Raw genomic sequence first — 14,772 nt, forward strand, 5'->3', positions numbered from 1 at the left:
ATAATGGTTTAAATTAACATTTCATTCAATACACATTACTTATGGCTGCCTTCAAAATGTATTATCAGTTTTATGACAGTGATTCTGTAAAATTTTTACTTATTTTATAGTACTATATCTTTATATATTTATAAAGATGTAATTTAATAACTTAGTGTACCACTTTCATCACTAGACTATCTATGTGGGATAATACAATGAATTTAATAGTTATAATTTATCACATTCTTGTTCATTCGTAGAATTACAACTTAATAGAATAATGTTTTAAATTATATGTGAAGGTAATCAATTATATGTCTAATAATAAATTTGGTTATCATAGTTTAGTATAGTTGTGGACTATTAGGTAAGAGTATAAATAACTATAGTTTAATTATTTTGTTGGATTTCATCATTGAATCAAGTATTCAAATATAAAAGTAATCACGGGAATTAATTTAAATACACACATTTATTTAAGATTATAATATGACCTTAATAAAATACCATATCTTTTTGTTTTATTTTAAAACAAATTGTTGAATTTCTTAGCCTTGCACAAATTATAATTTATAAACATATTTATTTTAACTAAATACAATAATAAACATCTTAACATAAATTCCAATTTTTTCCCCAAATAAACTGTACTTAGTTTACATAGTACACTAATCTATCTTCAATAAAATATTACTGTGCTCATTTTTATAATTTTGATTGATTAATTTGGCTTTTAAGTACTCTACGTAATATTTTACCACTTGGATTTTTGGGAATACTTTTCACAAATTGTACACCTCCTCTAAGACGCTTTTGTGCTGAAACATTTTCTAACAAATAATAACATAAGTTAGTTAAATTAATAAAATATCAAAGTTTAATAGTTTACTCAACTGTGAACAAATTGTACAATATCTTTCTCACTAAGAGTTGAATTAGGAGCTTTAACTACAAACGCCATTGGAAGTTCACCGGCTTCTAAATTTGAAAGTCCAGTAACTGCTGCGTCTTCAATTTCAGGATGTGTTAATAACAGTGATTCTAATTCTGCAGGTGCCACCTACAGGTAGAAGAAATATAATATTAACACGAAAACACTATAAAATAAAGAAACTGATTTAATTTTCACCTGATATCCTTTGTATTTGATAAGTTCTTTGAGTCTATCAACAATATGAAAATTATGATATTTATCAAAGTATCCAACATCCCCTGTATGGAGCCACCCTTCATCATCAATTGTTGCTGTTGTTTCTTCAGGGTTCTCATAATAACCATTCATGACCATGGGACCTTTGAAACACAATTCGCCACTTTTATTTACTCCCAATGGTTTTCCATTATTTAAATCAATCACCTACAATCATTTATAATGAATGAAGTTAATTTTAATTTAAAAAAAATAAACTAATTATGTTCAAAACTTACTTTTCCTGACATGCCACATATTAATTTCCCAACTGAACCGTTAACATGTTCAGCTTCATTTGGACCAGGAATTGTTGATACAATTGATAATTCAGTCATTCCATATCCTTGAAATACTTTTAATGGTTTACTTTTACCTATTCTATTGATTACTTCATTTTCAATTTCTAAGGATAATGGAGCTGCACCGGAATATATTACATTCAAGCATGATAAATTGTATTTATCTACTAATGGATGTTTAGCAAGAAATATCATCAACGGGGGTACAGCAAATACAATTGTAATCTAGGTAAATATTAAACAATTAATTACATATTTGACAAATCGACAAATCAATTAAGACTAATTTATCTTATACATACTTTATGAACTTCAATAGATTTTAAAAACAATTCTTCATCAAAATATTTAAGCACTATGACCTTGCTGCCAATTGACAAGCACATGCATATTATCAGTAATCCATATCCGTGGAACATAGGCACTAGACCCATCATGGTATCAGTTTGAGTAGTAAATTTATCAATGTGACTAAAAAGTAAAAATGAAAGTATATTTTAACACATATTTTCATAACTTCAGCAGTAAGGTAACATTTTACTATACAATGTAAATATTAATAAAGATTAAAAAGAAATATGATTATATTAAAATAATAGTACCTTTGATAGTTTGATATCTATAATGATACAAACACAAATATCTATTTCCACTTATTAATTAATGTAATACACTTGGAATATTAGATACTATTTACTATATTTTAATATTTTATCATCTGCTACACTAGTCGGGCTATCTAATAATTTTCAACATACTTAAATTATACAATCATTTAAAATATACCATTTAGAATACAAGTCATAACATACAGATAAACTTGTGAAAGTATACATATACTTAATACTTATAATTTATTAATGAAATAAAATAAATTGTAAAAGACATATTAACCTTAAGATAGAAATCATGAGATATATAGATTTATGAGACAACTCTACTCCTTTAGGTAATCCAGTTGTTCCACTTGAAAATAATATCACACAAGTCTGTTTGTTGTCACGTGGGGTTGGTACAAAATTATAATTTTCTTCAGTAGTTCTAGTATTACAAAGTATATCGATAGGACACACATATTTGATAAAATCCAGAGGTTTGGCAGTATTTCTTACAATTTCCAACCCCATTTTTGATGTTATCATAATTTTTGGTTTAGTTATGTTTAGCACATGTGTTAATTCCTCTGGTAAAAACAACAATCATAGCAAAATTAATGATATAATATTTCTGATATTTTAATATGGAGTGGATGTGTTGATAAGTATACATTTTTAGTAGATTATGAACTATAATTACAAAATATATTAACTTATTATAATTTATATTAATAAGAAAATATAATGTTTGATATGACAAATATTAAAACATCTATTAAATTGCTAATTATTAGAATTTAAATGTCATTACATATATTTTGGTAAACTAATAAAAATGTAGTACCTATAATATATGTATACTAATTACTAAAAATTATATTATATTTCAGACCTATTTATAAAAAAAGTTAACAATCTAACATTGATATAATAATAATAAACATGTTGAAAGTAAAACTTGCATAGCAAAATATAAAGAACAAGTACAGTTATAATTAAAGTATACTTATGATTTCAATTTATTTCAAACTTACTTGTATTATACATAGGATTGAACAATGCACAAACACCTCCAACATGCCATACTGCCAGTAAAAGAGATGGATACCAAATTGTGTTTTCACTAAATATTCCAACAATATCAGAGTTTTGTACTCCAAACTCATATTTTAAGTAGTTTGCTATATTATAACTTGCATGCAAAATTTCACTGAATGTAAATGAAGACCCATCATGAAAGTCAACCTGAAAATTATACAGTTTAAGTTGACATAGTGGTTTAGTTGATATTTGCCAAATAAGTATTCTCCCACCACTTAGGTTTAGTTGATGCTTGCCACTTATATTTCTCATTTTTCCCTATGATTTATAACTAAATTAATAATTAGTTTTATTGTCACATTAAGTGAATTTTTTTCTTAAAACCAGCAATTTAAAATATAAATTATTTTGTAAAAATAACCGGAAATATAAAAAAATATAAATATAAATATAAAACAGAAAAGTTGTAACAGTGTTATTTAGAAAAAAAAATATAACAATTTTTTCAATAGCATATACAGTATACATGTTTGTATGCTTATTAATCAATATGAATTACTCAACAGTTATTTGATACTTATTATATATTTTATTCATTCACAGAATTACAGCTTAATTGAATAATATTTGATACTAAACGTGTAGATAATTAATATCATAATAATGCATTTGATTTTTAAAATTTAGTTGTGGACCATTAGGTAAACAAAAAGGTACATAAGTTAATTAAATTATTTTGTTGAATTTCATCTTTGATTTAACTATTAAGTATATAAGAACTTTTGAATTTATTGTTTTAATTTAAAATGTATTAACATTATAGTGAGAAATGAAACTTGAGCAAATACATATTTTTTATATACATTTTTAATATTTTTAATTACCTATATATATTATACATTAGGGTTGTTGGATTATTTTGTATAAAATACGCATAAATAAACAAAACTAATTTTTAGTAGTGTTAAATCCTCCATAATACATTTTTATCATAATTGTTAGTATGATCTTATATTTAAAAAAGAACTGATTTAAATTTTTTTTCACAGGAAGATTATGTCTCACTGTCATAAAAATAGACTATTATACGACTTGGGGGGGGGGAGCGATTGCCACCCTGAAATACGTGCTTGAATAATTCTTAACTTACCATTGCAGTTTTATTTCCAAGTTCACTGAGTAATCGAATAAAGTGTTGACTTAAATTTGATTTACTGTTTAACAAATAATCAGGAATTGCAGATCCATGTATTATATTTTCTTGGGCCATTGTACTATAAGATATTTACAAAATGTACCTATGACATAAAAAAAAAAAAAACAATATGTTCAACCAAAAGCGAATAGAACATTTATTTTTGATCGAAGCCCAGAAGTTGTCCATACATATCACCATTTCCGTAATTTCTGTGATTAAATTAGTAGTGATTTTGGGGTTTTTCACATTTTTTTACAATGTACAGCAAGTAAAATATATTATATTTTTAATAATTATTATTTTATTACCTATCTCAAACTTACTGATCTACATCAGATTCTGACAATTTCAGATCCACTCGTTGAGTTTGGTTGAGGCACTGCCTTCAACAGTGTTCATAAAACCAAATTTATATAATGAGACCGAATTAAAAATAAGTATTAGGCTGTATAACATGTAATACTAAATAAATTTATAAACAGTATTGAAGCTTAAAATGTTCACAAGTATAATTTGGACATTATGATTTATCAACAGGAAAACCTAATGGCTACATCCAAACATAAAAACATATATAATACAATAAAAAACTAGGCTGTAGATACTTATCCATACCTTATAATATAATTACTGGAAATATACGTTCAGTAGCTCAACAATTTCAACTGCGATCAACATTAATATTTGATGCAATTTAATTAACAACAGATGTCTAAGAATCCAATATCAATTCAATAGGTAATTATGGAATATAACTATTATAAATTAGGTACTTCCATTTATTTCGCAACAATAAAGGTAGTTAAATCAACATTACGATATTATTTGCTATAGTCGACTGATGATTGATGAATAATGATGCAGCACAGCAGCACACTTGGCACTTATCAATTAATTACTTTTTGATAAGGCAGTAATCACTAATCGTATATTACATACATGAATATTAGAGAATGTTCATGCCTGCATAAGTGCATAATACTATATTCTATTGCATATGTATTTCTTAAAAGACTTTGTATATAAACAAACATATTTTTTACATAATAAAATAATAATAACGAAATATTTAAAAAAAAAAAATTTAATTGGTTTTATACTAATATCTATATAAAAATCATAAAACTATGACACTAATCTCAATAGAACATTGTGTACCTATAATATTATATTGAAAATTACATTTAAATTCAAATTTTGACGAAATAATAGGTATATTATAAAGGAGAATTATGATTTTAATCATTTTTTTGTAATTCAAATAGGTATTTTATATTAGTGGCCTAACGGCTAACAGGAACTTAAAATATTTACCTACTTACATATTAATATTAAGTACACCTACCTATCTATCTATACTTAACTGAATAGGTAATGACGTTAGATTATTTTTAAGCTGTTGCTTGTTTATAGTTTATATCTACCACATTACTAATTTATAATAGTAAAACAATTTATAAAACCTTTACTAATTAGTAATTAATAGCAACATAAATAATAATACAGTATAATAGGTATACATTATACATATACCTACCTAGGTAATACTATATAGGTAGTTGATTCGTTGCCTCCACTTAGAATAATTTTTTTTAAATATATTATTATGCTGTAACTGTAATTCATCATTGAAATAAATTAAATTTAAAAATTATTTAAATTAGTACTTAATACATATTTATTACAGTGACTTACAATGTGTTTTTCAACATCATTGAGAATAGCCAAGTTTGAAGAAACATATTATACTCGTCTTCTTTCTTCCAATTATTTGCCTCGTTCGGCAATACAATTTTTTAAAAAATAACTTAACGTAGGTATTTATAATAGGTATATATTTAAAAACGAAAATAGCTATGAAAATATTAGGAGAACTTCTCTTTTCCATAACCTTCGTACTTAGTGTCTTAGTAAGAATAATACCAATGGTAAAAATGTATTTTAGTATTTTGAAGGGTGTTTGCAAAATAAAAACTGGTAGGTAAGTGAGTGTCGCTTTGTTGTACAATAGGCTACAAGTTGGCCACTATAGGTGCCTGGTAGATGGCAAACTGGGACATTAATTTCCCCCTGGCTTTTTCAAAATATTGTTAAAAATTGTTGGTATAAAATACCTAGTAAAATTATGATATCTCTCCTCAAATACTAATATTCCCCCCCCCCCACCAAGGAAAATGTCTGCCGGTGCCTATGTAAATCAATGTAATAAATGGATATTGGATAGTTATTATAAATTATTAAAAATTAAATTTGAATTCAATGATATAAAATCATTGAATGTAGGTGTACGAGAAATGATTCTGAGCGAAGATGGTCAGCTTATTATAATATAAGTTGGTATTCGTATTAGTTATTAGTTATTACTAAGTACTAAGTAGGTATATATTCGATGAATGATGGTATAATTATTGTGATTAAATTAATTTATAAAACTTTTAGGCATTAGCCTATAGGTATTACTACAGCAAGCTAATTTTTAGATTTTAAACACTCGTTACATGAAACAGATTATGCACTTCAATATTTCGAAAGCATTGCCTAAGATCAACCAAAAAACAGTGGGCAAGTAGATGTTTCTCTGCTCTATAGTAAGTTACAAGTGGGTTACTGTAACGGATGGTATTAAATTTGAAATCAATGTTGTATAATATTATTGTACTTACACGAAAAACGATTCTGAGAGGACACAGTTTGTCAGTCTAGGATATTGTAAATATGTTATACTATATTAATTATATTGTTGTTATTTCATAAAAAAAAAAAGTATCTAGGTATCTATAAAATAAATTCCAAATTAATCAAATCAGATTCATTATGTACCCGACCCACTCAGTCATTCATAGAAGGTATATACAATTTATTATAAAGTGTTAATATAAGATATTAACGACATCAATTATTAATATTAGAATATAAAGTATACTCTAGAAATTTAAGTACCCACAAATAATATTTTTAAATGACAACAATCTAAATAAAATTGTTATTCTTGATTATTTGATATGTAATTTCATACAAATTTGAACATAAAATAATTATAAAAAAAACTGTTATTGTAGTTTTTATATTTTTTTTGCAGCAGAATCGACTACTACTTACGTGGAACCTTTTATTAAATTTTAAGTTTTTTGATCCAATAAATAAAATGTTATCTACATTTATATAATAAGATTCTAAAAAACATAAAATTTCAAATGTCTATAAATAACTTACAAAGATTTGAAATATTTTGAAAGTTGTATTAAGTATAGAAAATGTCAGATTTAACATTTGCTGAAAATTTCATGGGTCTATGGTAATTTGTTTTAGATAGTTACACTAACATCTAAAATTGATTTTGTGTAAAAATTCCAATTTTTCCTTTAGTTTTCTCGGTCCTTTTGAAAACTATTAGGAATTTCAACCTCCCTAATGCAGTAACTAGATTCACTTTCCAACCAGAAAAGCTACTGAAGTTGAAAATCGAAGCATTATTTCGAAAAATTTTTATGTACCTATACATCTGTCTGCAGACACACAAAAAATAAACTAAATAAAAAAACACACACCATTGTAAAATCAGTACATTCATCGATCTGCTCAGAATCTAAAATATACACTCTGAATTGAAATTTAATTAAATTATTAATAAAAAATGTATTATTTAATAAAATTTATATAAATCCTATAGTTATAAGTTCATCTAATTTTAATTTTTGTCAAAAAAATTACATTTAAAAATACCATTGTGTTTATAAAATATAATATAGATACCTACTCTAAAAGTTTTATGTATCTACGAATAATATTTTTAAATTACCTACAATAAAATATTTTAAATTGTTATTCTTCTTAATTTAATATTTAATCATGTAATTTCGTCCATATTCGAACTTAATAAAATTCCTGTAAAACAAACTTTGTGCATGACTATATTTCTTGGTTAAAGTATGAACTATTTACGAGAATCATTGTTTGAAATTTTCAATTCTTGGCTGTACAAATTTAATATTTTAACTTAGATTAATTTGAACATTTTAGGGTTTTAAACTTTTTTTTTCATTTGTTACATTTTTATTGTTTCAACATATCTTTATTTTTACAATTTTTTTTTATATATTATTTTTTACATAATTAGGTAATAGAGTAATAAAATTATTTATAAATTGTTTTAATTTAACAAAATGTACTTAAATTAATAGTTGTTTTATTAGGTCATTGTTCTGATGATACCGATAATGATGATTCTGGAGTAGTAAGGTATTTTGAACTTTAAATAGGCAGTTACAAAGAATTTATAGCATAGTCTGTGTACATCTCAACTGTTATTATAAATACTTATGAGAAACCTTGTATTACATTTTCAAACACTTTAACCCTCGCTTTAACCCAACGAATACAATATAATATATATTATAATGAATATTGTCTAAAATTTTCAAAGCTAAGATATAAATAGAAACACTTTTAAGTTTCTAATTCAAAAGAATTTGCTAATTATGGTGATTTTGATGAATTTTTTAAAATTTTAATTTCAGACTCTTATAAAAAACTATTGTGGATATCCTATTATTGTAAAAGTTCAAAATCTCTCCGAAAATATAGTTGAAATAGCGAATTTTGCATTAATTTGAACTTATAATTGTCTTAAAAAATTATATATTATAATAGTTTTTTATAATATTTAGATTTTTTAGTTCTAGGATGAACTATATACTTATTAAGTTATAAAGAAGACTGCATATTATATTGTCTAATCTTAGGTACCTTTAAAAATTTAACGCATTATAAATTATATATTCTGAGTTTGAGAAGATAGAATTATAACCTAATATTGTACTATAATTGTAGTGTAAATAGTACAGTTGATTATTTTTTATACATAAACACATTATTATATTGCTTGAATGTTTAATTTTAATAAAATTGTATTTTACAAGTTTTGTGTTAGGCCTTAAGGCATATAATGAATTTTAAATTGAAAACTTGTTTTTTTTTTTAAGATACTTTTTTTTGTAAAAAAAAAAACAAACAATTTAAGTTGTAATTAAAATTAAAATATATTTTTATGCAATATTATATAATTCACATAAGTCTTAGGTAATCTAATTCGGTTCACAAACTGAAAAGAATGAAAACAAAACTTAATCTTAATCTTAACTAACTTAAAATAATATTTTTATAATATATTATATAATATAATGATTGCACAATAGAATAGTAAGCCTAAATATGTATCATAACATTTTAATTAAATATCATATGTAAATATTTTAATATTAAATAATACTGTTATGTTTCTAATAATACTGCTTGACAATATAGCTATTCTCAAAATTAATCAAGTAAAATAATATTACATTTTATATTTCGGACTCAATTTATTAATGGCAAATTATAATCATGTAAATGCAAAATATTATACATTATATACATTGAGTATAAATAGAAATCATTAATTCTAGCGGGAGGAAAAAAATAATTCACTATTAATCATTTTGTATACACTATTAACAGGGAATGTATAATATTGCAATACAATGATAAAAAAAATATATTTTATAAAATATTAAAATTAAAATTAAATAAGAAATTTATATGGATTAAATGTTAAAATCATTATTATAAGACAGTTCTTGGAATGTGATAGAACTAATTAAAATTTTCTAGGAAGGATGTGTACACAAATACAAAATAAGTAGTAACAATTTATGATAAATCAATAGGTATTATACAGTATAAGTTATAGATACCTACCTAAGTATAGAAAGGTTGGAATGTACTAAGCATTGTAATATATTATATTATTATAAAATATGTAGATTGTAAAAACCTATTTTAAAACAGATTCAATTTAAAATAACCATTATGCAAGAATACATTACCAAAATGAATAGCTGAGTAAAACTTTTCAACTATCAATGAAGTTTTAATTGGAATCATGGAGTTTTTAAATATGTGATGAATGTTGTTTATTTAAATTGTTTCTTCCGGTAATTCATCAGGATTTTTATCCCCATTAATACCATTGCAGTGTTCTGAGCTGCTGACCACAACATGGTTAACGGCTTTTTGTTCGTATCTCTCTGCAAAATCTGTGTCCATAGAACGTATGCCGCTCAGGAAGCTGTCTTTGTCTTCATCGGACCAAGTCTGGACCCATTCGGTGAACAGCTTGATACGACATTTGAACAGACTGAGTGGACGGCCTTCCTCTTTGCACAGGGTTTCCATGATTGACGGTAAACCATTGTCAGCGCTGCTGTTACACCCGAACCCGTGAACCAACACTGGCAGGAAGTCACCACGTTCCAATTCGCTCCACTCACCAAACCATTGTAACATGTAACGGACCTGCGCCACAACTGTTGGCGTGTATGTGCTACCATTTTCATTGGCTACTACCATGATGACAATGTCCGTTTAGGCACTGAAAAGTGTGCTGAAAAATTGATACAAAAACCGTTGTTCGATTAAAATAAAATAATATAAAACAATTAATACTATAGCTGCTGTCGCCTGTCCTATAAATGGGTAGTTAAACGTCGTTTTTAGTTATTGAAAGTAACGGTATAGGCATGATAATTATTAGTTATTTACAACGGGTACCATAGCAACGACTATTATACAGCTACACAGTACACGATAAAAATGATTGAAAGTTTGCATTAGTTTATATTACCGACGCGGCGAAACACGAATGCAACGCACAATATTCATGAATCACGATTTATCTGGTTATCTTATCTGGCGACGGCGCGGTGGCTGCTAAGCCGCGTGTCGTCGGCATAGCTGATAATAATAATAATAATAATAATAATAATAGTAATTCATAATATTATTGCTACGGTTATAAGTGATAACAGTCGACAATATTATTAATTAACGAATGGATCTTCGCAGGAAAATTTTTTTGTGTCCGTATATAATATTGCCTATATTTAGCCCCTTTTTTGCAGCTATCCAAATGTGAAAACATCATTTTCATTATAAATTATATAATACTATATTTTATCATAATTAGATTTAATGATTTTATATATTTTGCTAAATTCAAATTAAAATAGTTAAATGCATTAATAGTTAAATAAATTTAATAATACACAATTTGTTGCGAATACTTCAAGCGAAAATATAATAGGAATTTTATAATTAGGCTATATTTTGTATTTTGTATTTTTTTTTTTTTAAATGCAAAATCATCTTTTCGTCCAGTATTTCAAATACAAAATTAGATTATAAATACATTTTACTAACTATTTGGCCTATAATTGAACACTCATAGTGTAAGCGTTACTATGTTGTTCCTTTCACAGAATCTTGAACATCATTTAATACTCTTTGAATAGGAACCAGTATAATAGATGGTACTATAGTATTATATAAAATAATATTGCTACTTGCCAATTTTTCTCTATCAGCTAAAACATATTTTAAAACATTGCAATAAAATTAGTGAATCACTTACAAACTAATCAAAACCTATGCAAACTGAGGATATGAATACAATTAAAATAATAAAAAAAAAAAAATTGAAAAACGACCACGTTTCTTCATTAAAATATTTTAAATGTTTATTTATATGACGATCATTCTTATAGCGTTAAAAAAAATGAATTTCTTAATTATTGAATGGTAGTTTTTAAATGACGGCCGTAAGTGAATATCGTGTTTTTATTCGAATTGTGTATTATATTAAATTTATTTTACTATTTCAATTTCAATTTAACAATATATAAAACCATTGAATCTAATTATAATAAAATATAATATAATTTATAATGAAAATTATGTTATCACATTTTGATAGCTGCACAAAAGGGGCGAAATGTAGGCAATATTATATACGGACACAAAAATGTTTTTCCTGCGAAGATCCATTCGTGACAATAAAGACAAACAACAACCACAATAACAACAACACTTATGAACGCCTATGACAAATCTAGAATTTAAAAAAAAATATTAGAATTTCACTAATTTTAGAATCTCTTCACTCGGCGTATACGTATACCTACCTAACAATCAAACAGTTAACCTAAGCATTGCTTATAAATACTAAATAGTATTTAATATGTTAATATGTATACTAATTAGTACTTAATAAACTATGTATAATAAATCTCGCTGTATCGTTGCATGCACTATAGACGTGCGCCGACTTTTTTTCGCAAGATATGCCGTTGTCTTTAAATGTAGCTATCTAGTCAAATTCAAAAAACAACTCCCCAAAAACTTTTTATATATAATTAACTTGCTCATAATGCAAATACGAATCTAAATTCGAAAAAGAAATTAACATGCATAGGTAAACTTATTTTTCAGTTTCACATAATATTTTAAATTTAAAAAGTACCTACCTACGTATGATGATTATCCAACACGGCAACACCTTAAGTGCTATAACAAATTCAAGAATTTGAAGGAATTCATTATTAAAGGAAAAGTGTGGTTGATTATGCTTGTCGAATTACTTTGTACCAATCATAAATTAATAAATAACTTTTATAATTTTTTAAAAACGTGGTTTTCATGATTTTCTGAGCACTTTAACTGCCTAAGTCATTATTGAACTATTGGCGCATAATATAATTTTTGTGTTTATTATAAGTTTATCACCTTTCTGAGTATTACAAATAAATCAATCTTCAATTTTTATATTTTATAGTGACAAAGTGGATCTATTTGGTTCTTTTAAGTTTGAGATATTTAACATAGGCATTTCTCAGTAATATTTTTAATAATCATGAATAATCTCAGTTATACCTACCTATAGGTATACCTAATGGAATTATCTACCAAATGTTTATATTAATATTTTCTATACATAAGTAGGTATCACTTTAAAAATATTTTGAATCTTATAAAGCTGTTTATAGAAATTTAAACATTTTTTGTGTTGGTAAAAACGATCACGACATTTATATTTTTTCCCTTTGCTATAATTGTTTCCTTTTACTGCAGTTTAGCCTACTCAAATCCCCTTATATCAAATTCCTTTTCTATTACTCTTTTGGATAATTCTCTCTATCACGCGTCGCTTAAAGCGTAACTGGCCATGCGACCTAAAAAAAAAAATAAAAAATAAAAAAATAAACATGCTATATTTTCTGATCCGTCTTTTCCCGAGAACAACGCCATCAAAATAGATAAACTGTGTAACTGCACACCCGAAAATACGCGCCTACAAGGATCTATTTCAAGACTAACACTACATACGAAACAATATGTTGACAATATAATCACAGATTTTTGTTAGAGAAAGTTAACTGACAAAGGTGATTTGTAAAGAATAAGTTTCAAGAGGCTGATGAGGGAAAACGCATTAAGCAAGTACTCATACCATAGCAAGCAAGGGTGCGATATTCCCTCATCTCTCTTGATAAATTCAACCAACCAGCATCGGGGTTTTCAATAAAAAAAATATACTTACCGGTGCAGTTACAAAACGTAAGTTAGTGTTCATCCTAACCTCCAACCGTCAACACACAACAGTACAACACAAAGACTCGAAGGAACCAGAAATCAAGTGCATATAACGACTATTTCACGATCGAACAACTTTGTCGCAGAACGGTATTGCAACCAGCGTCATATAACAACTGTAGCCCAACCCCGACAACCACCATTAGTCGACCAGTTGCGACTCCAGAGTGGCAGAGTGCACAGCCCTGAAGTCGACTCAACAACTAGCTGACGGATATCTCACGGACTGCAACTCGCCGATTAAGCTCAGTGAAAACCAAAATCACTATTTTTAGGGTAATGACATTGATTAGGCCAAACGAAAAATTTAAATATACATATTATATAGAATACGCAATGCCACAATGAACACGCGTATCCCATAGCTCGCTCGGACATCTAGCTCTAACATCGAGACACAAGACATTAAATGGGGAGAACATGCATAAAAATGCAATGCCTACACAGCATCCGTGCAGTGTAATTTTTTCAAGTTTAACAATTCAACGCCCACGCAACCAAGGTCCACACAGCCAAGGTCCACGCCATCAATATCAACGACACCAGAATACACCAAATACAATTTTTAATAAATCACTATATTTTCTATACGGTAAATTTCTAAACGTTGCGTTGATTTTCATTTCCAAGTACAGACTAATATTGGTATATTTATCTTATTATTTAAAATTAAAAATATTTATGTTATTTTTTATACTACCTAACATATTAATAACATATTTATTTCTTAATTTTAAATCCTATACTTGAACTTTAATATTTATTTGACTCTGTGATAGATAATTCATCTAAATAATTCATTCAATTATTAAAATATATTTGTTGTATTAACAATCTGAACACTGTAGGTGGTCGTAAAGAAAAAACTTTGAGATTCTCATGCCTGTCTTCTGAAAAACGCTTATACATAAATATATCGATCAAATTAAACATAAATATATATATTATATACATATATAAAATATAATATATATTGATTCTAACATTCAAGCAAAACTT

The 14,772-nt window shown here is 26.2% G+C and overlaps 2 protein-coding genes across 4 annotated transcripts; both read right to left on the reverse strand.

The window, feature by feature from the left end:
- Nucleotides 1-435: 435 nt before the first annotated feature.
- On the reverse strand, nucleotides 436-5,163 carry LOC107173003 (luciferin 4-monooxygenase). Of its 3 annotated transcripts, none has more exons than XM_015523347.2 (10): nucleotides 4,924-5,163; nucleotides 4,632-4,858; nucleotides 4,261-4,408; nucleotides 3,104-3,314; nucleotides 2,368-2,656; nucleotides 1,776-1,944; nucleotides 1,411-1,698; nucleotides 1,112-1,339; nucleotides 877-1,042; nucleotides 436-812 (listed from the first exon to the last, which is right to left on the reverse strand). In XM_015523347.2, the coding sequence occupies exons 3-10, from the start codon at nucleotides 4,378-4,380 to the stop codon at nucleotides 688-690; spliced, it is 1,596 nt and encodes a 531-aa protein (XP_015378833.1). In that variant the 5' UTR covers nucleotides 4,381-4,408; nucleotides 4,632-4,858; nucleotides 4,924-5,163; the 3' UTR covers nucleotides 436-687. The 3 variants fall into 3 exon arrangements, with proteins under 3 accessions (XP_015378833.1, XP_015378834.1, XP_015378832.1); XM_015523348.2 differs by having other exon boundaries at nucleotides 4,617-4,858; XM_015523346.2 differs by lacking the exon at nucleotides 4,632-4,858.
- A 4,339-nt stretch (nucleotides 5,164-9,502) lies between these two features.
- LOC107173013 (uncharacterized protein C14orf119) lies at nucleotides 9,503-10,695 on the reverse strand. Its single transcript, XM_015523364.2, has one exon. The coding sequence runs from the start codon at nucleotides 10,693-10,695 to the stop codon at nucleotides 10,264-10,266; it is 432 nt and encodes a 143-aa protein (XP_015378850.1). The 3' UTR covers nucleotides 9,503-10,263.
- Between the last annotated feature and the right edge of the window lie 4,077 nt (nucleotides 10,696-14,772).

Source organism: Diuraphis noxia, unplaced genomic scaffold (assembly GCF_037042655.1).
Source record: "Diuraphis noxia isolate RWA-SAM2 unplaced genomic scaffold, SU_Dnox_SAM2 contig0001, whole genome shotgun sequence".
NCBI lineage: Eukaryota > Metazoa > Arthropoda > Insecta > Hemiptera > Aphididae > Diuraphis > Diuraphis noxia.